Below are 23,363 nucleotides of genomic sequence, written 5' to 3'. Positions count from 1 at the left end.
CTTTTATTATCCACGTAAAGTTGTCCATAATAGGATGCAATAAACTAGGTTATGTTTGCACGATCCTGGCAAATACAATCTACTTGAGGCTCCAGAATTTTTAGATAAGCTATAACTGAAATTACTAGAATATTGTTTTCTGCTAATGTTATGTGATATTCGTCTGCTTTAAAATTACTTTTCAGCGGCATTCTGTACGTTGGTGCCCAAAGCCTTTAAAATTAGCAAAAATTTTAAGTTGCTTTAGTTTTAGTGTCCAAAACCTTAAGAATTGGCAAAAATATGAAAAGTACTTTAGTTTTAGTTCCCAGAGCTTTTAAAATTGGCAAAAATATGAAAAATTGCATTAGTTTTAGTGCCTAAAGCCTTTAAAATTGGCAAAAATATTAAAAGTTGCATCAGTTTTAGTGCCCAAAGCCTTTAAAATTGGCAAAAATATAAACAGTTGCATTAGTCAAGTCTAAGACAGCAAAAAATTGAATTGTAGATCCATTGTCCCATCCCTGTATCCTTAATTTTATTGATAATTTTTATGTTATATTGGGGTAAGTTGTGAAGAAATCAGATAATTGCACAAGTATAATACTTTACATAAAAGGTTAGCTCTTTGCAGGGGTTAGGAACACGTTTTTAAAAAAGGATTGTGGTTCATTCGTTGGTTGTGGGTTTAAACAATTGTGATTTCAGGGAACTGTTGGATTACCCGGCCCAGTAGGACCCCGAGGGAAACGTGGCCCTAAGGGCTACTCAATCAAGGAATTTATTTATTATTTTAAATTGAATTTTTGTCAGAACTTAAATCAATCCGAGTTACCTACTAGGAACTTAATTTACAAAAGTTATCCTTCTTTCTTTTTAACTTAGGTATATTTAGACGTAATCATCCTTTTTTTTATGGACACTTCGCCAAAAATGAACTTTTAACATCAAGGCACATAATTATGTGGATGACTAAAAATAGGCAGAAGATAATTTTAAAAAACAGCGTTTCAGAATTACATATAAGGAACATAGTAAGGGAAATAACACGTTTTGTTTTTAAACAAATATTAGCAAAGTAAGAAAAAAATGAATAAAAATGTTGGCAGGGGGATGCTGGATATGATGGCCCCAAGGGACATATGGGTCCGCCAGGAAAAATATATAAAATGTCATTTTCATCCCAAAATCAGTTTGTTTTATCACAATCACAAAAATCCCTATGATTATGCATATTTTTGAATAAGATTTTTATTCACCTTTACAATAAAGAAATTATTTTTTAACCATTCAAAATGATAACTAACCTAAACTTACTAAACTCAATCCAAATTTGCACCCTCTCATCACCCCCACAGGCAGAAAATGCACAGACATGTTAAATATGCTTGGTTAGGTCGGGAAGGTCCAGACGGGTACCCTGGAATTTCTGGTGAGAAAGGGGCTCCTGGAGAAACTGTATTCGGCCCTCCAGGTATGGAGAAATTTATATATCATCAAATTAAAGGGTTATTTTTCTAATGTGACCTACATTTTCTAAAGGCTAGATTTAATATTAAAGTCACCAATAAATGTATACGTATAGATAACTACCTAGCCAAAGTGATGGACACCTTTTAAGTTTGCTTTCTGCTTTTTCAAAGACACAATGATTGTCGGCAAAGGGTCGCACCCCTTAGGGAAGACATACATAAAGCTTTTTACTTTAAAGTCGGTGCTTTAACTCATATCTATAAATAGACATCCAGATACTGCCTCCCACACCACCACGGTTATTTTAGGTCCTAGGACAAATGCAGGAGTCCCAAACGTCGGAGTGGACAAACGTCGGATTGAACACTTAACCTAACCAAACTTATTTTAGACCATCTTTCAGGTTTTTTAAATGCCTAACCCCTGCGGGGGGCTTATTTGTACATTCAAATCTTAACCTAACCTATTCTATATAAATATACTTAATTGAATTAATATTTTAACACTCCTGCGTTTGTCCACTCTGACTTTTGGGACTCCTGCGTTTGTCCTGGAACCTTATTTTAATATTACTACGGGGTACGATCTATGAGTGATTCTTTTAACCTTACTAAATCTAATCAAATCTCAGTCTGTGTATTGGCCTATTATTGGTTATTTGTATAATATGACATAAATTTTTTATAGGCACTACAAACAGCTTCATTTTCAGGTGAACGTAGAGACGATGGAGAACCAGGAACTCCGGGAATGAAGGGAGAACAGGGAGAAATTGGAACAAGGAAAAAATAACATTTATGCAGAAATATTTATTTCTTTGTAGATATTTCTTAAAATGATTAATAAAGTCCCTTATTTTTTTTATATGTTAGATACTAAAACAGTTTAAGTTTTGAAATAACTTTCTAATTTTCTTTTTTTGAAAAACCATAAATATCGACTTAATATTATCTAGAGAGTTATGACCAAATACAAAACTAATGGACTTTTTGTTATAGTTGCATCTTTCTTTTGTTTAAATTACAGAAAGTGGTGCACAAATCAAGTTTTGGTACTTGAGCTATTCTTATATTTAATGCATATGTGTAGATACGTAAATGTTGTATTGTTTATTTTAGAGGACCAAAAGGTTATCAAGGAGTAGATTCTGTCTCCAGGCCTCTTGTTGGTCCTCCAGGTATTTATCCAGGTGTAAAAAGTGTATCCAGGCCTCTTGTTGGTGCTCCAGGTAAATATCCAGGTATGAATTTCCAGTTATCTTGTTGGTCCTCCAGGTAATATCCAGATGTAGATAGTGTGTCAAACCCTATAGTCATCCAATAATCCGGGCTAAAGACACAGTGTCATGGCGTTTTATGGGTCCTCCAGGTAACTATCCAGGTGTAGACACTGAGTCAAGGTATCTTACTATTTCGTCATGTAATTACCAAAATGTATCTCATTGGTCATTCAGATATTAAAAAAACTTATATCGTAATAAAAATTGTTTAATATTTTTCAGGTGAAAAAGGTATACCTGGGTATCCTGGAAAGATGGGCCCACCTGGATGGGATGGAAGGAAGGGACCTAAAGGAGACACTGGCCCACCTGGAGAAGACTGCTTGTTCTGTCCTGGAGGTATGTCCAAATGAATATATGGTGTTTTACATTAAACTTATTTTTTGCCCACTAAAGCATCTTTATTTAAATAAAAACATATTTACAGCCTATCCCTATGTGCTACTATCCCTGTGGAGTTCTTCTAATCTTTACCTAACAATCCTTACTAATAATAAACATCAAATGTATAATTTTTCAAAAAGTTTACACTATATAAGGGAAACCACAAATCTCAATTTTAAAACTTAAAATTTAGTTTTTTATTCTTTGTAAGGAATAAATATGTTAGATAAGTATTAACAACTCATCTTTTATAATTTTATAATAACACCTTTATTAGGAGAAACTGGCGAGCGAGGAGATCAAGGTGATGATGGTAAGGACGGGCATCCAGGCCCCAATGGCTGGCCAGGTTGGCTTGGTCCCAGGTATACAACATTATCTCACTCCATAGTCTTTGCTCTATATTTAGTGCACCCTGTATCACACTCCATAGTCTGCTTTATATTTGGTGCACCCTGTATCTCACTCCATAGTCTTTGCTCTATATTTGGTGCACCCTGTATCACACTCCATAGTCTTTGCTCTATATTTAGTTCACCATATATCTCACTCCATAGTCTTTGCTCTATATTTGGTGCACCCTGTATCTCACTCCATAATCTTTGCTCCATATTTGGTGCACCCTGTATCTGACTACATAGTCTTTGCTCTATATTTGGTGCACCCTGTATCTCACTCTATAGTCTTTGCTCTATATTTGGTGCACCCTGTATCTCACTCCATAATCTTTGCTCTATATTTGGTGCACCCTGTATCTCACTCCATAGTCTTTGCTCTATATTTGGTGCACCCTGTATCACACTCCATAGTCTTTGCTCTATATTTGGTGCACCCTGTATCTCACTCCATAGTCTTTGCTCTATATTTGGTGCACCCTGTATCTTACTCCATAGTCTTTGCTCTATATTTGGTGCACCCTGTATCTCACTCCATAGTCTTTGCTCTATATTTGGTGCACCCTGTATCTCACTACATAGTATTTGCTCTATATTTTGTGCACCCTGTATCACACTCTGTCTCATTCCATAGTGTTTGCTCTATATTTGGTGCACCCTGTATCTCACTCCATAGTCTTTGTTCTATATTTGGTGCACCCTGTATCTCACTCCATAATCTTTGTTCTATATTTGGTGCACCCTGTATCTCACTGCATAGTATTTGCTCTATATCTAGCTGCTTGGATTCTTCAATATTAAAAACAAATTGTACAAATTGTCTCACGAATATACGTACGGACATATCATAACTATATAGAATACTACAGTTTTTAATCATCAAATCAACTTTTTTATCCAGGGGAGAAAAGGGTCTGCCAGGAAAGCCAGGACCTCCAGGAATTGATGGCCCCAAGGGTATGAAAGGCCGCCCAGGAAGAGAAGGAATTCAAGGTCAGTCTTGAATATTCTTGCTTATAGAAATTTAATATTATCCCCTCCCATCCTACTGAATGAACGTACTGACCAATAAATAAGGTCCATATTAGCAACATAAATTTACGACATATTTTTGTATTTTATATTCATTGATTAAACTATTCTCGTAGGAGAGACCGGTGATCCTGGCGTAGTGCACGAAGCAGACATTTTTCCTGGCCCTCCGGGAGATAAAGGTCACGGCATCCATTTTAATTAGTTCCAATACAATTTGGCAACCTATTATACAAAGTTAGGGGTGCCATTTAGTAGCCTGTAGCCCAAGATCTTATAACCGCTGATCAGATATCATTAACTTCTGTACTCCATGGAATATACTTAAGGTTGGACATACCCCTCCCGAAAAAAATTACCCCCTCCCCCCCCCCCTCCATAACTAGGGTTAAACACACTAGTACTACACTAACATTGGAAGGAAAAACAGACAATTTAATAGAGTTGCGCATGTTTATGGACCAAGGCATTCCCCCAACTGTCAAGTACCAGGCATTGCAATAGTAGGTACCACTTTTAACATCACTTAGTATGACTCGGTGTGTTTCAGATTCGAACCCGACACCTCCCTGATAGCACAATATTAACTTTCAGTATCAAAGTTAATTTTAATGGAATGCGCTGGTAAAAGGTTACTCTGGTATACCTGGCCTAATGGGTATCAAGGGTCCCAAAGGAGAGGTTGGACCTGAAGGCCCACAGGGACGACAAGGAAAGGATTATTTACACAAGGTTGAGAACTTTGTCCACCCTGACAAAACTGTTAGCATTATATCAATTTCAAGGCCTCATGTCGAAAATATAGCTTTAATGAAATTTGTCGCGGCTGACATAATATCGACATTATATTTTTTAATGTTTTTTACAATTTTAACAAAGACTGTATGGAAATGGATGTCTTCAATGAGATAATGTATAATTACATTACAAATACTAATAAAAAGATTTTTTAACAGTACAACTTTGAAATAATGTAGAAATAAGAAAAAGTCCTTCATAAATTTACATACATATTAACAGTGCAAAATATCCAGATGAGCACTTATTTTCAATTTTTTCCTACGCCTAACCGCTAATGGAACCCGAACTCTGGTTATCATATATCTACGTAATCATCCACCTTCCGCATAACGCTATTCTGATAATGACAGTCTTATTTTTTTTCTTCAACCTAATCAGTCAATAATCCTTGCGGCTAGGTATCAAGGGTTACGAGGGGTCTCCCGGACCCTACGGGACACCTGGCAGACACGGGTTGCCCGGAATTCCTGGCCGTCAGGGAGAAAAGGGAGATGCAATTGTCTTAACCCCGGAGGAAAGGCAACAGTTTAGAGGGAGCCCGGGAAGCACGTAAGTTTTTTTTATTACAATTACAATAAATGTATAAGTATAGATGTTTAACACAGACAACTACCTGGCCTTAGTGTTATTTCTGGTTTACATATGTTAGCAAATTGTTTTCTGTCTATTATTATCGACTTAGCTGTGTTTTTATTTCAAACGCTATTGTCTAATATTCAAATTCCAAATTGATCGTTGGTACAGGGTCTGGGTCCCCACCCTGTTGGTAGTTACATATAGATCGTGCTCCTCTATTCTTGTTCTTTAATGGCTTTTAAAATGTTTTTTTGAAATTGTTTTCATCCCTTTCTCGCTAATTAAATATGCAATTATGTCCAAAAAAAATTTGGGTTTCATTGGTTAATGTACATATGTTGCCTTTTTTCATTTTAAAAGGCATATGTTTTCAAGAATTTTCTTTCCTCTGTTTTTTTTACTCTAGCTATAATAGTTATTATAAAGAAAATTTTTAAAATTGACGTTTAAAGTAGAGTTTAAAACAACTTCATCAATCTTTTTATCTAGGGGAGAAATTGGTATCCGCGGTGAAAAAGGTGAAATAGGAGAAAAGGGACAAAAGGGTTCCTACGCCCTTCCCCTGATTGCAAAGGGAAAAACCGGACCTCCAGGAGAACCCGGTTTTAATGGCCCACCCGGAGATACAGGGATCAATATATCAGATTAAAATCAATTTATTTAAAGAGCAAAGCTAATCTTAAGTTTAATCTCGTTAGTTGGTCAGTCTTGCTGCTTATATATTACCTAATATATTTACAAATAATATAGGGTTAAATCCTGTAAAGTGTCTGAGGCTAGTTAGGAGTTGGGTTAGCCTAAGTCTTACAAATGTGAGGCTAAGGAAACACTAACTCCTAAGCTAACCTAGGAAGTTTTATAGGATTTAGTCTAGTTTAATAATATCTGCAAAGAAGGTACAAGGGTACAAAGGCTAATAAAGGAAAATGTTGAAAATGTTTTAGTACCAAATTATGTATTTTCTATGCCAAAAAATCTTCCTTGATTTTACATGGGTACTCCAGCAGGTAAGCCCCAGGGTGGAACAGTGCTTAAATGTAAGACACAACCCTTTCCATTTTCTATTATTTACAAATGAAATAGGAGATAAGCCTCCCCCTTTTTCCCACCCGTTAAAAATGATTACAGCACCACCCCCCCCCCCCCCTCGCACCTAGGGATAAACAAGGAAATTTTTTGAAGGGGTGATTTCTCTTAGGAGGTAACCTCCTACAAAATAGATATAAATCTTCCCGGGACATATAAGAAGCTTCTGTAAAGAGTACAGACAATTATCCTGTTTCTTTTGTATAAAAGGATGATCTTATATATTGATTAAATTTGAAAAGGCGACTATGGAAATGCTGGAGAAATGGGACCAAAAGGTGAACTTGGTTCTAAAGGAGAGAAAGGTCAGTTGTGTTTAAAATTTTTATCCTTTTGTAAGGTTGTTTGTAAGGTTGTTTGTAAGGTTGTTTGTCTGTAGCTCAAGACATAAATGACTACTAAATTGAAAGAGTTCTTTATTTTTGGGAAACTTCACATAGTTCCTTAGATTGTTTAAGCTATTTTATTTTTAGATTTAATTATTTATATTAGTTTTATAGTTTTGGTTTATTTTTACCTAAAAAGCCACTGAATACTAGAGGCGAAGACACTAGTTCCTGATAGTTGTTTAAAATAACTCAACCTAAAGTAATCAACAAACAAGCAAATCCCCCTCTCCCTCTCCCGACCCATCAATTTCAATTTATTTAAAAAAACAAAGGAAGCTTTATGTGTTCAACAAGGCACTTTTAGGGATACCACCTAATTTTGCTTAATTCAAATTGGATAAAATAATTTAAGGTTTTTTCCAATATGGATTGCCTGGGCAGGAAGGACTGCGTGGAGAGCCAGGACTGCCAGGCAGACTGGGACCTCCAGGAATTCCAGGGGAACACGGAGCACTAGGAAAGAAAGTAAGTTGTTTAATCTAATGGATATATTATTACTTGGATCTTAGAACATATTTTCATGTTCTCCAATGGGTGAAGCACGCAGAGGGCAAAATACGATTCCAAATCCCTTTACCCCATTCTACTGGATAAACGAACTGACCAATAAATAAGTTTCATGTTAACAAGCTATATTCTACATCCTTATTTAATCTATACCAATCTGAAGAATAAAAAACTAAAAACAAAACAATTTAACCCTTGAACCGGTAGGAACCAACAATAAAAAATATTTGCCAAAACACGGTATAAAAAAAACATGTCAGAGATGAAATTAATCAAACAGTATCATAGTAAGAACACAGTAATAGTGTCTGACTCATTATGACGTAACAAAAAAAATTAGCCAATGAGAGGCCACTATAAATTTTACCATTGGTCAATAACGGCCTCTCATTGGCTAATTTTTTTTGTTACGTCATAATCAGTCAGACACTATTACTGTGTTCTCATAGTAATATTTACTGAAATTTTTAGCTGTCTATCTTCAATAGCAGCAGATAAGATCACATTTCCTTTATAGTCTGACAGACTGAATGACAGGCAAACATTTTGAATTATAGATTAGCTGAACGTTACTAATAATGGTTAAGACACTTTTATTTTAGATTTAAATTTTAAAAAAATAATTGGAGGGGAAACGATCACTCCCAACTACTTTGAATATAAAAAATTTTTTAAAAAAATACTGAGGGGGGGATAATTAAGAGCTATTTCTCTTAAGAGGGTTGTGTTTCCCTCCCCCATAGTTTTAAACCTTCCTAGGAACTATGAGAAGCTACCCTGTTAAGGAAAACCACAACGGTTCAGCGGTTAGTAAGATCCATCGATACAAACAGACAGACAGACAAATAGACAGACAGACAAACAGACCAACATACTGACATCCTGTTACTTTATTATAAGGATTAAGTCCCAGCCCTAAAAAATAATGAATTTCACTTTCCTGTAGGGTTTTACTGGTGAGAAGGGTGTGCTTGGTGATCCTGGTAGAGATATTATTGCTGGCAGGACTGGACAATCTGGAGGACAGGGGGAAAAAGGAGAATCTGGAAATCCAGGTACATGGCTGTTGATCGAGAACGGACCGACCCCAGTTTAAAAATAACATATTGTAATCAGCAAAATTATAGAAATGCAAAATAATTTTGCTCAATGTTTTAAAAATTAATTTTTACAAGTGACTTCGCCTTTAGAGAGTTTGGGGGTAGCCCCTAAAATTGATAATTATAAAATTTTAGAGACTTAATATTTTTTTTCTTGGTATAAATGAGATTTAAATATGTACACTTTATCCTATTCTATAAGTAGTAAGGCTTTTTTGCCTGAAGTTAATTCTCTCAAAAATACTGAACCGATTAGGTCCTCTATTTCAGGTAAGCTTCGCATAGGTCCTGTGATGGCTTTTTAAAAAGTTTTGTTTAAGTCTTAGGACGCTTTTAAAATATTTTGCTCTCCCCTTTGAATGCAGAGCAACTAAATGCTACTTGCGTAGCCACTAGTATAGATAAAACATACAAAATATGAATATTGCAGGTTATCCTGGATTTATTGGAACCCTTGGCCTGGATGGACTGGAGGGCTATAAAGGGTCCAAGGGTGCTCCTGGACAGATGGGTTTTCCTGGTGGTAAGGTAAGGTTCTGCAATTATTTAGGAATGATTAAATATTTCCTTATTTGTAACATTTCTAATTTTCTCAAGATTTTTTTCATAATTAGAAGCTCTTATAAAAAATGACGTCATATTAGATTAGTCTATTATTCTAATATCACGTGATTCGGATTTTTTTAGCCAGAAGTTTTTAAATTTAATGCCTATAAAAAGGGGGATAAATTTTATAAACTAAAATAATGGACTTTTCTGATATGACGTCAATTTTTAAGGCACCATAAAGAGCTTCTAAAATACACTTCATACCCATTTAATCTTGTTTGTAACCCAATTTCTAATTTTCCCAAGATTTATTTCATAATTAAATTTCTAAATAACAAAAAGAATCTTTTTTACAGTGCCTATAAAAAAATACGGCATTGCATGACGTAATTTTTCTAGGCACTGTAAAGAGCTTCTAACAAAAATCTTGTAAGTTCATCAGATATTTTTCCTTTTAGGGATTTAAAGGAGAAATAGGTGACCAGCTAGTTGGACCTAAGGGGGTTCAGGGTCCTCCTGGCAAGTCCGGTCTCCCTGGACTGTACGGAGATCAGGGCCCCACGGGTAAAGATGGTGTGCCAGGAAGGCCGGGTGTTAGAGGTTTGCAGGGTGACAGCGGTCACAAGGGGTCCAGAGGTCCCTTGGGTGGAGAGGGAGAAGATGGTATGCCTGGGAAACCTGGCCCCAATGGAATTGATGGAGTTAACGGATACAAGGAACAACACATTTTATACAGAATTTAGTTACCTGGGTTTGTTTTACAAAGTTAAAGCACCTTTTAAAAATTTAAATCTGTTGATAGACAATTAAATGGCTTAAGTTTCTTTTGGCATCATTAACAAAATATAGGTATGCTCTTATTGAAATCCAATTATCTAAAGTAATCTTTTTGACTATATGACATTAAATAAAAGAGATAAAATCTTAAAATAAACAAACGATATTTTAATGAAATATTCCTATGTTGATTTAATATAAAATTAGGCTTGGTATTTTCATCTTTCTCAAACTTTTATGTTTCCAAAGACATACTAAAGTCCATTTTGTTAAAATGTGGTGGTGCAGGGTGATCCAGGTATTGTTGGAGACTACGGGCTGCCAGGCAAACAAGGCAGAGTTGGCCTTCTAGGGGGACCAGGTTATATGGGTGCTAAGGGTGCTCCAGGTGATGAAGGAATTCCAGGCAAACCTGGCCCAATAGGCGACAAGGGTTACCCGGGCAAACCTGGATTTATTGGCCCTTCAGGCCCACCAGGATTTCCAGGTAGAAAAGGCATGACGGGTGAACCAGGAATTCCAGGACTCTCTGGAAAACCCGGACTACCTGGCCTTGATGGAAGACCAGGACGTAAGGGATTGGAAGGAGACAAAGGATTGGTTATATTGGGCACCAAGGGTCAGCGTGGCCAGGATGGTGATGTTGGAATGACAGGATTACCTGGCGAACCTGGAATGAAAGGCAATCAAGGCGTTGATGGACTTCCTGGCCTGCCAGGAGCAAAGGGTACACAAGGAATTCCTGGAGTTCCAGGTGCGGCAGGATTGCCCGGCAATAGAGGACTCAAGGGTCAGCCCGGACAATTGGGCATGTTTGGTGAGTCAGGGTCAAAGGGTGTTCGCGGTGACGAGGGAATTTACGGAGATGATGGTCTAGTTGGCTTTCCTGGAGAGGTTGGAGCAAAAGGTGAACAGGGTCTGCCAGGATTACCCGGAAAGAAAGGGCCGCCTGGAGATGCAGGCTTTCCTGGCATTACACCTGGGGCCGACAGAGGTGAGCCCGGAGAACCTGGACTACCAGGTCCCGACAGGTTTGATGGCCGGCCTGGAGATGAAGGCGATCAAGGCAAACGAGGTTATCCCGGACCACAAGGCAGTAAAGGATTATCTGGAGATGAGGGATATCAGGGGCTTATTGGCTTGAAAGGTGACCGGGGAATGACAGGTATAGCGGGTGCTCCCGGCAATCCAGCTGTTCGCCCAGCAGATGGTGAGCTTGGCATGCCTTCAGTGCCCGGGCCGCCGGGAAGACTTGGTTTGCCAGGTATGAAGGGGGCACCAGGCGACTTTGGAATTCCAGGGGAGGATGGCGAGAAAGGAGAACAGGGAGTGTCACAAAGTGGACAGAAGGGCGCGCCAGGTGATAATGGACGTGCAGGAATTCCTGGTAAGCCAGGATATGGAGGAGAAGACGGTGACGTGGGACCAAGAGGGCCTAATGGTTTTAAAGGTGAACAGGGAGAAAGAGGAATTCCTGGTGTAAGGTAAGAATTATACATTTCTAACAAAGAAAATTACAACCATATTTATAAACTATTGTATAAATGTTTTTTTGCCTAATGAAGTATGTAAGTATTGAGTCACACCCTTTTTTTTGTTTAAAAGAGTAAAATATAAATAGTTAAAAACATTTTCTATTTATTAAACCCATGGATATTTTTTTATTTATTTACATTTTTTTTTTTTTTGGGGGGGGGGGGGGGTAAGGGGTTAGTTAAAAAGTTTGTGGTGTGGTGATCAATGTATTTGCAAATATTTTGGAGGTGCCTACACTTCTTTACACCTCCTCCCGCCCCCTCCTTGTATATTATTTATCCTTTTTTTTTAGAATCCCAGGTGAACCAGGATCTGCAGGTTTGCCTGGCCTTGCAGGCAAAGATGGCTGGAGGGGTCAGCCTGGTGTTTCAGGACAAAAGGTAGGACATGGTCCATTGCATGTCAGTAACATTCTTGTATGACAAATTGTGGTTTCCTAATAGGATCAAATTTAAAATATACACAATTTGATGGTTTGGCTAAATAAGTGATGGGAGAGGAATATAAAGGGACATAACCTATAAAATGTCCAAAATGTCCTAGGCTAGCCTTGGAATTATGGTTTTCTAAGATATTACAATGAATTTTATAGGATTTGGCCAAACAAAGTTAGAAAAATAGTAAGGCAATGATTGGATAAATAGGGAGAATTTTTTTTGATACAGAGTGACGCACTTTTCCTAAATTATAAAGTTGCTTCTTTTGTTATAATAAATTATTTCCGCAGGGATTTCCTGGTTATCCAGGTCCACCTGGAGTACAAGGGGAGACAGGAGATGATGGTTACGATGGTCGGCCAGGCATGTCCGGGTTTCCTGGACAACCTGGATTTCCAGGTAATATTGTAAACCTTTGGCATTGATGACTTATTTTTACCGTTCATATTTAGTCGCAAAGTTTGTCTTAAAGTGACTTCTGACAATCTAACAATCTTATTTGCAGAGCTTGGCTTTTATTGATGTTCTCATCCTTGTTTCATTTTTGTATTCTGTAGGAATGGTTTTATTATTACTTGGATCTTAATCCAGATTATCATGTTCTCTAATAAAGCGAAACTAAAGCGGGCTAAAATAATGATCTCCTCTTCCCTACTGGATGAATGAACTGACCAATAAATGGCAGGAGTAAATAGCAACCTAAATTGACGACAATTTTCCGCCCTGTATTAATATCCCCGTATATTCTACATCCATTTCTGTAGGTATTACAACACAACTGTGTATTTTTTAACTATATTTATTGCAGGACTACCTGGATTTAAGGGTATGACTGGAGAGCCAGGAATGAAAGGACCAGCAGGTTTCTTTGGCAGGCCTGGACCTATGGGGCCCTCGGTGAGAAAGGATTATATTTTTCTTTTGATAGATTCCTGTATAATTTATTTATAGTATGTAATTATATGCAGGAAAAAAGGGGACAATAGACTGTTTATTACAGTTAAAAGTCTCCAAAGTTTTATAATAACGTTTTCTTATTATTCTTATTCGTTGACATAATAACTTTCAGGACTTTAATTGAATTTTTTTGTTTGGTTCCTTTAGTTCAGTGTCCAAGCGTAATGCATCCTATTACAGACAAATTCCACGATAACTTTTGTTATCCCAGGCCTTCTGCCCCTTAACAAAATTGGTTGTTATCTTAAAATTTTAAAATGTTAATTTCCGCGAAAAGCTGTCTATATGACGATAAAAAATTATTCTATGCTTTCAGGGCAAACCTGGATATGATGGCCTACCAGGAATCAAGGGTCTTCGCGGTCCGCCTGGCGGTCAGGGTGTAGGCGGTCTTCCAGGCTTGAAAGGTCTAGTAGGAGAGAACGGATATCCAGGCAAACCTGGGAACCCTGGTCTGCACGGGTTGGCCGGAGTGGACGGTCGGCCGGGCAAAGAAGCTCCACGTCCCAAGCCAAAGGGCTACTATATAGCTGTTCACTCACAGACGGCTAGATTCCCGGAATGTCCTAAAGGAACGTCGCTGATGTGGAATGGGTATTCCTTGCTGCATGTGTTTGGCAATGGCCACGCTCAAGGTATGTTAAGAGACAATTAGGTATAAAAGACCATTTGGCAAACATCCCGACTTTCCTTTCCCTATGTAAATTGAAGCGCGAAGCGCGCAAATTGTTTTTCACACCCCTCTTAAATTTAAGGAGAATGTGACCTATTTGCCTTTTCACCCCCTTTTTCTGTATTAGGGGAATGGCAGGGGAGTGGAGACTCTTGTCAAAGGGTGGGGCTGGGGAAGGGGTTGTAGATGGGTGGACACCTTGGAGGAGTATTTACCTTCCCCCCCCCCCCCTTAATTTTACCAGTTATTTTGGTTAAAATCATTTTAAATTAAGCAAATTTTTCAGAATAAAAAATAATATTAAATTTTTGTGAAGGACAAGATCTTGGGTTGCCGGGTAGCTGTTTAAGAAAATTTTCCACCATGCCCTATATGTTCTGTAATATCAATGGAAACTGCAACTATGCCAGCAGGTATAGTAAATATATTAAAGCAACTGGATGTCTGAGTGTATGGAGCAAATCTCACTAACCACTTTACTGATATGTTCCTCCGTTACATTGAAACTTCTTATAATTATAGTGAAGATTTCAAACCTATTTTGAAGGGTGATACCTTTACCAATACCCTGCCAAGAGAAATCACCCTTTTTATAAAAAAAAACAACTAAATTTGTCCCATAATTTTTTTTTCTCTCCAGAAAACCAAAAAAACACCCTTGGATTTAATTTCGCCAAAAAATATAGTAAAAAGATTAAGATCTCATCATGGAATAAATCACGAACAAATGTAAAACTTAAAAAAAAATGCTTGCCCAAATTAAGGAATTTGAAATAAAAAAAAATAAATGAGTAATTAAACACTATTTTTATGTCAAAAATACACAAATTATAAACTTATCAAATAAAACTGAATTGGACTGTAAATTATATTATTCGTTGGTTAAAATGCTTTAGATACTATTATTGTGTTAATTTATTGGTTGGTTCCTATCTAGAAGTGTCAAAACTTTTCAACCAATAATTTTAATCTATACAAAGGATATAGTTGTTTATCATTAGGTATGAATTTCAAGTTTTCTATCCGCAGATAGCAGTCTATAACACTATGTGATAGATAACTATTATATTATTATTTAGGAATGATTATAGTTATTGGTTATCAAGTACAGAAGCTATGCCAATGTCTATGGAACCAATATTATATTATTATTTAGAAATAATTATAGTTATTGGTTATCAAGTACAGAAGCTATGCCAATATCTATGAAACCTATATTATATTATTATTTAGGAATGATTATAGTTATTGGTTATCAAGTACAGAGGCTATACCAATATCTATGGAACCTATATTATATCATTATTTAGGAATGATTATAGTTATTGGTTATCAAGTACAGAGGCTATGCCAATGTCTATGGAACCTATATTATATTATTATTTAGGAATGATTATAGTTATTGGTTATCAAGTACAGAGGCTATACCAATATCTATGGAACCTATATTATATTATTATTTAGGAATGATTATAGTTATTGGTTATCAAGTACAGAGGCTATACCAATATCTATGGAACCTATATTATATCATTATTTAGGAATGATTATAGTTATTGGTTATCAAGTACAGAGGCTATACCAATGTCTATGGAACCTATATTATATCATTATTTAGGAATGATTATAGTTATTGGTTATCAAGTACAGAGGCTATGCCAATGTCTATGGAACCTATATTATATTATTATTTAGGAATGATTATAGTTATTGGTTATCAAGTACAGAGGCTATACCAATATCTATGGAACCTATATTATATCATTATTTAGGAATGATTATAGTTATTGGTTATCAAGTACAGAGGCTATACCAATGTCTATGGAACCTATATTATATCATTATTTAGGAATGATTATAGTTATTGGTTATCAAGTACAGAGGCTATGCCAATGTCTATGGAACCTATATTATATTATTATTTAGGAATGATTATAGTTATTGGTTATCAAGTACAGAGGATATGCCAATGTCTATGGAACCTATATTATATTATTATCAATGAATGGTTATAGTTATAAGTTATCAGTGTACAGGAGCTATGCCAATATCTATGGAACCTATATTATATCATTATTTAGGAATGATTATAGTTATTGGTTATCAAGTACAGAGGCTATACCAATATCTATTGAACCTATATTATATTATTATTTAGGAATGATTATAGTTATTGGTTATCAAGTTCAGAGGCTATGTCAATTTCTATTGAACCAATATTATATCATTATTTAGGAATGATTATAGTTATTGGTTATCAAGCACAGAAGCTATGCCAATGTCTATGGAACCTATATTATATTATTATTAAGGTATGATTATAGTTATTGGTTATCAAGCACAGAAGCTATGCCAATATCTATGAAACCTATATCATATTATTATTAAGGAATGATTTAGTTATTGGTTATCAAGCACAGAAGCTATGCCAATGTCTATGGAACCTATATTATATTATTATTAAGGAATGATTATAGTTATTGGTTACTTTACATTTTAATGTGTATGATAATTCAAATAAAAGATAATGAAGATTTATATTATATTTAATTGTTATAATTATAAAGAAAAACCTGGAAACAGTAAAAAACTGACTTTATTTTATTGACGTAGGGAAAATTTTGTCAAATATTTGAATAAAAAAACAATATAAAACAAAATAAATTATTTTTAATATAGTCACAAAAAGGCTTAATGAGTTTAGGAAATATTTCATTCACTAATCATGTCATTTAAACTCTATTACACAGAATACAGTGTAAAAAGATGTTCTCGTTTTAATTTTAAGTAATTTCAAATGCATTTTAATACCTTTTAATGATTTATTTTTTGAAACATCTTTTTATAAAATGTTATTGATTTTTGAAGTTATATGTTAAAATGTTTTTAAATTTTGTTAACATTTTGTTTTAAATGCAGAAAATTGGTAATTCTAAACATTCAAAAAATGATTTTATTAAATTTTCATCACTTAAATGCATGTTTGATGAAATTTTCAACTGATAATTCAAGAAAAATCGTTTAAGTTTTATCATATTTTACTTTGAAATGTTAAAAAAATATAATTATTGTCAAAAATGTGGAAGTTATACTTTCCTCAAAAAAAGACCTAAAACATGCAAATTAACACATGTAATGAGATTTTTTTTCTTTCAGGTTTAATTTTGAGTAATTATTGATATTTTTTGTAAAAAGGATATTATATAAAAAGTTTTAAAACTCGAGTTATGTAGTGGTTCTAAAAAAGGTTGTGAAATTAGGCAATTTTCTTGCAAAAAAAATTTTCTAGGATTTTAAAAATAGCAAAGGATGTTATTAGACGAACTTACAGATACAATTGCTAAGTCATTTTGGCCAAACACTAAAATAAAGTTTTTACATCTGAGGGTCCAACCGTGTATAGTTATTGGTTATCAAGCACAGAAGCTATGCCAATGTCTATGGAACCTATATTATATTATTATTAAGGAATGATTATTGTTATTGGTTATCAAGTACAGAAGCTATGCCAATATCTATGGAACCTATATTATATCATTATTTAGGAATGATTATAGTTATTGGTTATCAAGCACAGAAGCTATACCAATATCTATGAAACCTATATTATATTATTATTTAGAAATAATTATAGTTATTGGTTATCAAGCACAGAAGCTATGCCAGTGTCTATGGAACCTATATTATATTATTATTAAGGAATGATTATAGTTATTGGTTATCAAGTACAGAGGCTATACCAATATCTATGAAACCTATATTATATTATTATTTAGGAATGATTATAGTTATTGGTTATCAAGTACAGAGGCTATACCAATATCTATGGAAACTATATTATATTACTATTTAGGAATGATTATAGTTATTGGTTATCATGTACAGAGGCTATGGTCTATGGAACCTATATTATATTATTATTTAGGAATGATTATAGTTATTGGTTATCAAGTACAGAAGCTATGCCAATATCTATGGAACCTATATTATATTATTATTTAGGAATGATTATAGTTATTGGTTATCAAGTACAAAAGTATCCGGCCCAACCCTAATTTTTATTTAGGAATGATTATAGTTATTGGTTATCAAGTACAGAGGCTATACCAATATCTATGGAACCTATATTATATTATTATTAGGAATGATTATAGTTATTGGTTATCAAGTACAGAAGTTTTACCGATATGTATTGAACCTATATTATATTATTATTTAGGAATGATTATAGTTATTAGTTATCAAGTACAGAAGCTATACCAATATCTATGGAACCTATATTATATTATTATTTAGGAATGATTATAGTTATTGGTTATCAAGTACAGAAGCTATGCCAATGTCTATGGAACCTATATTATATTATTATTTAGGAATGATTATAGTTATTGGTTATCAAGCACAGAAGCTATACCAATATCTATGGAACCTATATTATATTATTATTTAGGAATGATTATAGTTATTGGTTATCAAGTACAGAGGCTATGCCAATGTCCATGGAACCTATACAAGGAATTTCTTTCAAACTACAACTTTTCTCTAATATGAATTAAAATTTTTCAGTATCCAACTTTTTCTTAAAATCATAAATAAATAGTAATATTAGATTCACGTGAAAACCATTAGAGCAATTAGAGCAAAGGAAACTTTTATTTACAGAACACACTTTGTTTATTAATAATTTCTGAATTTAAAAGAAATTAAATTCCAGGGCCTGAAATTGAGAAGTATATATCTAAATGTGCTGTATGTGAAACGCCTACGAAGGTAAAGTGTAAACATTTTTCCTCTCACTTTTCAACCACTCAAAAATAATCATTTAATATCAAGTTTAGTTCCAATTTTAATAAATTTTCGATGGGTTAAAACTGGTTTTACGTCAAACTCAAAAAATGTATTGTAACTTATCATGGGAAATTTTAATCTTGAATCTCTTAATCCATTTATGATTTAAGTTTATAGAAAATATAATCATTAATTTTAAGGTTGTCTCGCTCCATTCACAATCCATGGATGTGCCAGATTGTCCAGAAAATTGGGAATACTTGTGGGAAGGATACAGCTTTTTAATGGTAAGTTTTTTTTATATTTTAACAGGTGCACCTCTAGATTCTAAGCGCACTTTTTTCCATGTGGGCAGAAAAATAGCCTTAAGCCATACAAAGACTTAAATCTAAAAATCAATAGTCATAAACAATAGTATCCTCACTTCGCACTTATACCAAAAAACTTTTGAACGTATTGCTTTTCTATGTTAGGTATTATAAAGTAGTTAGGTTTTTTGTCTGAAGCTTAAGATTTTATTAACGACTGAACCGATTGAATTTTTATTTTAAGGCAAGCTTCACAAAGGTCAAGCATTGGGTTTGAGCTATGTTTTTGTTCAATTTGAATACATATTCCATAGATGTTAGGGGCACAACCACTTGTGTAAAGTACACAATGAAGAGCCACACAAGAATTGTGCCCAATATAGTGAAATGTAGACAGACTTACACAAGTTAACGATAGAGTAGATTCAATATTTAATTCAAAATACAAACAGATTTTTAAAGTATTTATTTATATTGGATTAAATGCAGTTTTGGGTAAATATGATTAAATATGTATACTTTATTTAGCAATGGTTAAATATATTAAATGATTCAAACTATTGATTTAATATGCTGGAAAGTTCTGAAGTAGCGGGATGTCTGATTGTGTGTAAGAACACCAAAGCAGTAGGATGGCTTTCTGTTTAATTAATACAAATGTATTAATTAAATATAAACTTTGAAGAGGTGGAATATCTGCCTGTGCAAACTCGTTAAAGTAGTAGGATGTCTATAAGTAGCTGAATTGGTCTAATAATACTCGACCCCAAACCAGAAGTGTTCTGTGTGTGGACTCTCAATTGCAACTGTTTTAATAAATGTTCTCTTAACTCTTCCAGAATAATTGAGAGTAAAAACTTAAACTTGTCTGGAACTTAAATATTTGACAATAGATAGGTCCACATAGGGGCAACTTAAGGGGTAGAGTTTCGATGGTCCAAAATTAGGATTGAGTTAAAACACCAATTATTTTATTGTAGCACACAGATGCAGGAGCTGAGGGTGCTGGTCAGAACCTGGCGTCTCCAGGATCATGTCTCAGAGATTTCAGGTGACAATGGTTTTTAATTTTGACCATTTCACGTTTAGTCATAATTAAGAACAGTTTGACATAATAGGCGCATTTGATTAAACGATTACAGACAACTTTATGGAAAATATGCGAAAAAATGACACCCTTTGTGTAGATTCCATATTTAGCGGAGCCACTCTATGATTAGGATGTTCTCTATGTCTTTCAATGACAATAAATTTACATACACAGTCCTTATTCAACAGACCAAACAAACAGTGATACAGCAAAAGAATATTCCTATTACAATTTCCAAAACTTTATAATTGACTACTAATATTTAACAATACATTATTAGTAGCACACTACTCTTTAATTCATTTTGTGTGTCCGTAACGCTATAGGGTAAATGTGAATTTATTGGCTGCTATTGGAGAAAGACATCTAAAATTTTCAGTAAAGAATCGTATCTGGTCTAGATACATTGTTTTGTTTGTTTGTCTGTCGATCATACCTTAAAAGAAATAAACTTTTTTAAATTTTTAAAGACAGAAACACTTATTTTTCAACTTATCATGATTTTCTTTTATCCTTTGCTTGTTCTCTCTGTTTCTTTTCTGACAACAGAAGATCTGCCCTATTACTTACTTTGTTCATTTGTCACTTTCATGATTTATTTGCTTCGCTAATTATGGATGTTGTCATCCTTGTTTTTCTCATGAACACCACAGACTTTTAATTTATTATTGTTATTTTAATCTAAAATCATATTTATATATTCTTGTTTTGAATAAGAACACAAAATTACCAATCCTTAAAATAAATATTAATCTTAATTTTAAGGCCTCGACCATTCATTGAGTGTCATGGAATAGGAAGATGTAATTATTATCCCTCCGCGTTCTCCTATTGGATGGCTACCATAAAGGTATTAGTATATTCCAGTACGGCTTAGAGACTTACTAATATGTACTGGAATTAATCTGAAAAATCAAATATTATTTCGTATTATAAAGAATGAATTAAAAACAGAAAATTAATACCAGTTTTGTTAGTTCGATCTTTTGGGCCTCTCTGGGATAACAAAACTTGTAATAATAATCATAATAATTGTTAGTTTTTAGAAACCAATAATTTACTACAATCATTTTTAACTTTCAAAGAAAGTTTTTTTCAAAAGAGGTATATTTTTGACGAAGGGTAGCTAAAACATCCCTTTTCCAAGAATTTTAAGATGGTGGAGTGAAGGAAGTGAATTAAGTTTTTGCTAAAAGAAATTTGCTGCCTGGTTTTAGAACACATAAAAAAAAAGCAAATAGGAATATTTTTATTTCCAATTTCTCGTGGATTTTTTAATACTGGTAAATGTTTCAGACGGATCAAATGTTTAAGAAGCCTATTCCACAAACACTAAAGGTGAATTGTTTATTCCTGTAATAAATGTAATATATAAGTATAGATGAATAGCCCAAACAAATACCTGGACCCGGTCTTGGGGACCTTTTTCGTCTGCTAGCAAAAAGCTTTCTGCTCTTTTGTAGCGACTTGGCTGTGTTAATATTTATGATGCTATTGGCTGTTATTCAAATTGAAAGTCGGCACAGTGTACACTGTACAGGGAGTGGGCAGATACAATTATTTAACCCCTTCCCCCTCTATTGTATTACTCTGATATTCCTGTAACTATTAAAACAAATCTGTATCAATTCAGTAGTACTAACAAATTTTGTAACATAATGTAGCAGTTAGCGAGATCTTTCGCTGCAAACACGAAGTCATTATGTTAGTTTTATTAAAAAAGGACTATTTTCAGCAGGGATCTAAAGGGATAAGACAATAGCCGAATAATTGATGTTCATCCCCAATGATTATACACAAATAACCCCTTCTGTAGATTAAAATAAGTAGTTGAAACGTTTGAACACACAACTTAATAAACTAACCAATCAAAACTCACTAAGGTTCCCAAAGTTGATAAGCCAGCGAATAAGAAAACCTCATTATAAAACTTTGAGGACTAGGGTAATGACCAGCTCATTGTCCCCTCTCTTTGGTTTTTAGGCTGGTGCCCAAAGATCACGTATAAGCAGATGTACAGTGTGCATGAAGAAACCACATCCAAGAATGTTGCCATTAGATGGAGCTATTAATTCCAGAGAACAGCGCAAAGCTTTCTTCTCCTTTAGCTGAACAGGAAGGTAAAGTATCTATATAAAAAGTTTTTGGTAGTGATAACAATAGTTTTTGAGAACCCTATTCGCTAAAACTTAAGTTTGATAATCTGTTAACACCCATAAAAAGATTGAACGTCTCTTGACTAAAATCTCTAGCTTGTGTGAGAAAAGTTTAATTACCCAAGATTGTTGTCATTAAAGAGCGCTAATAATTCAAAAGGCTTAGCATTTGCTATTGGGCGAAACATGAGTTAACTACAATGAGTCAACTGATTTTAGATTGGATTTGTCATTTACTTCATTAAAACCTTCCCAATAGACATCTAGTTTAGAAAATATATGTATATCTACTTTTAGAGATCTTAAATTAACATTTTTTATTTTAGGTTTTATAAAGAAGAAATTTATATAAAAGGGCTGTGAAACAACTGCCAAATCATAATCAAGACATTAAAAAATGAAAATTTTAAAAACAGAAAAACAATTTAAGTTAAAATATATATGTATGTAAAATATGAAGTTAAGATAAATACTACTGTGGTTAGAGAACGGAGAAGGAAGTAAAAGATGCAGGTCTTGTAATGTCTTACATTTACTAGTACATTTTAGTACGAACCGTGAATATATATTTAGTGCAAAGGAAGCATATTTGAATAACTTTTTGTATATAATTTATAAAGTACTGTACATTTAAGTCGGTCATTTAATTAAATTGCAACCAGAGCTCGGCAGCCGCCTGTTGAACTGGGGGAAATCAACCTTTTACAAAAGCAAAAATTAGCTGGAAGTCTGAACCTGACAAAAATATGACAATTCCTCTTGCGACGCGCGGCTGCCAAACCCTGATTGCATCAACAGATTTCTGGGGCCTATTTAGCATAATTTATTTCACCAATTTTAGCTTTAAACCCAAAAGTAAACTGTTTCAGTTTATTGTTTTACTAGCCGTAAAATGAATTACATTACTTATCGACCATAGATTAAGTTTAAGATTTTTTTAAAAATACGTTTTAAAATAATGCAACAAGATTATAATTTTCTAGGTTACATTTAAAAATATGTGTGCCATTTAGATCAATTTAAAATTTTTGTTCTGGTATTTAGAATGTACGTAAATAAATATATTAAAATTTGCATTTCTACTTTTTAGA

At 34.1% G+C, this 23,363-nt stretch overlaps 1 protein-coding gene across 1 annotated transcript in view; it reads left to right on the top strand.

Annotated features, from left to right (window-relative positions):
* Positions 1–23,348, top strand: part of LOC145312050 (uncharacterized) — a 54,672-nt gene extending 31,324 nt beyond the window's left edge. Inside the window, exons 12-42 of the mRNA XM_080151186.1 lie at positions 688–757; positions 1,090–1,135; positions 1,377–1,453; positions 2,165–2,234; positions 2,571–2,629; positions 2,954–3,070; positions 3,393–3,480; positions 4,412–4,503; positions 4,659–4,724; positions 5,174–5,255; positions 5,743–5,892; positions 6,409–6,549; positions 7,249–7,310; positions 7,747–7,859; positions 8,848–8,956; positions 9,432–9,529; positions 10,009–10,267; positions 10,617–11,811; positions 12,156–12,243; positions 12,591–12,699; positions 13,109–13,197; positions 13,574–13,892; positions 14,247–14,343; positions 18,381–18,446; positions 18,646–18,700; positions 18,919–19,005; positions 20,007–20,077; positions 20,882–20,966; positions 21,413–21,454; positions 22,100–22,236; positions 22,599–23,348. Coding sequence (XP_080007312.1) covers positions 688–757; positions 1,090–1,135; positions 1,377–1,453; positions 2,165–2,234; positions 2,571–2,629; positions 2,954–3,070; positions 3,393–3,480; positions 4,412–4,503; positions 4,659–4,724; positions 5,174–5,255; positions 5,743–5,892; positions 6,409–6,549; positions 7,249–7,310; positions 7,747–7,859; positions 8,848–8,956; positions 9,432–9,529; positions 10,009–10,267; positions 10,617–11,811; positions 12,156–12,243; positions 12,591–12,699; positions 13,109–13,197; positions 13,574–13,892; positions 14,247–14,343; positions 18,381–18,446; positions 18,646–18,700; positions 18,919–19,005; positions 20,007–20,077; positions 20,882–20,966; positions 21,413–21,454; positions 22,100–22,228 — 4,131 coding nt within the window. The 3' untranslated portion in view covers positions 22,229–22,236; positions 22,599–23,348. The remainder of the gene's footprint in view (positions 1–687; positions 758–1,089; positions 1,136–1,376; positions 1,454–2,164; positions 2,235–2,570; positions 2,630–2,953; positions 3,071–3,392; positions 3,481–4,411; positions 4,504–4,658; positions 4,725–5,173; positions 5,256–5,742; positions 5,893–6,408; positions 6,550–7,248; positions 7,311–7,746; positions 7,860–8,847; positions 8,957–9,431; positions 9,530–10,008; positions 10,268–10,616; positions 11,812–12,155; positions 12,244–12,590; positions 12,700–13,108; positions 13,198–13,573; positions 13,893–14,246; positions 14,344–18,380; positions 18,447–18,645; positions 18,701–18,918; positions 19,006–20,006; positions 20,078–20,881; positions 20,967–21,412; positions 21,455–22,099; positions 22,237–22,598) is intronic.
* Positions 23,349–23,363: the final 15 nt, after the last annotated feature.

The sequence above is a fragment of the Acartia tonsa genome, chromosome 2 (assembly GCF_053477335.1).
Source record: "Acartia tonsa isolate MP-2025a chromosome 2, ASM5347733v1, whole genome shotgun sequence".
Lineage (NCBI taxonomy): Eukaryota > Metazoa > Arthropoda > Copepoda > Calanoida > Acartiidae > Acartia > Acartia tonsa.
The sequence above is the reverse complement of the archived record's forward strand: the minus strand, read 5'-3'. Positions and strand labels throughout refer to the sequence as shown.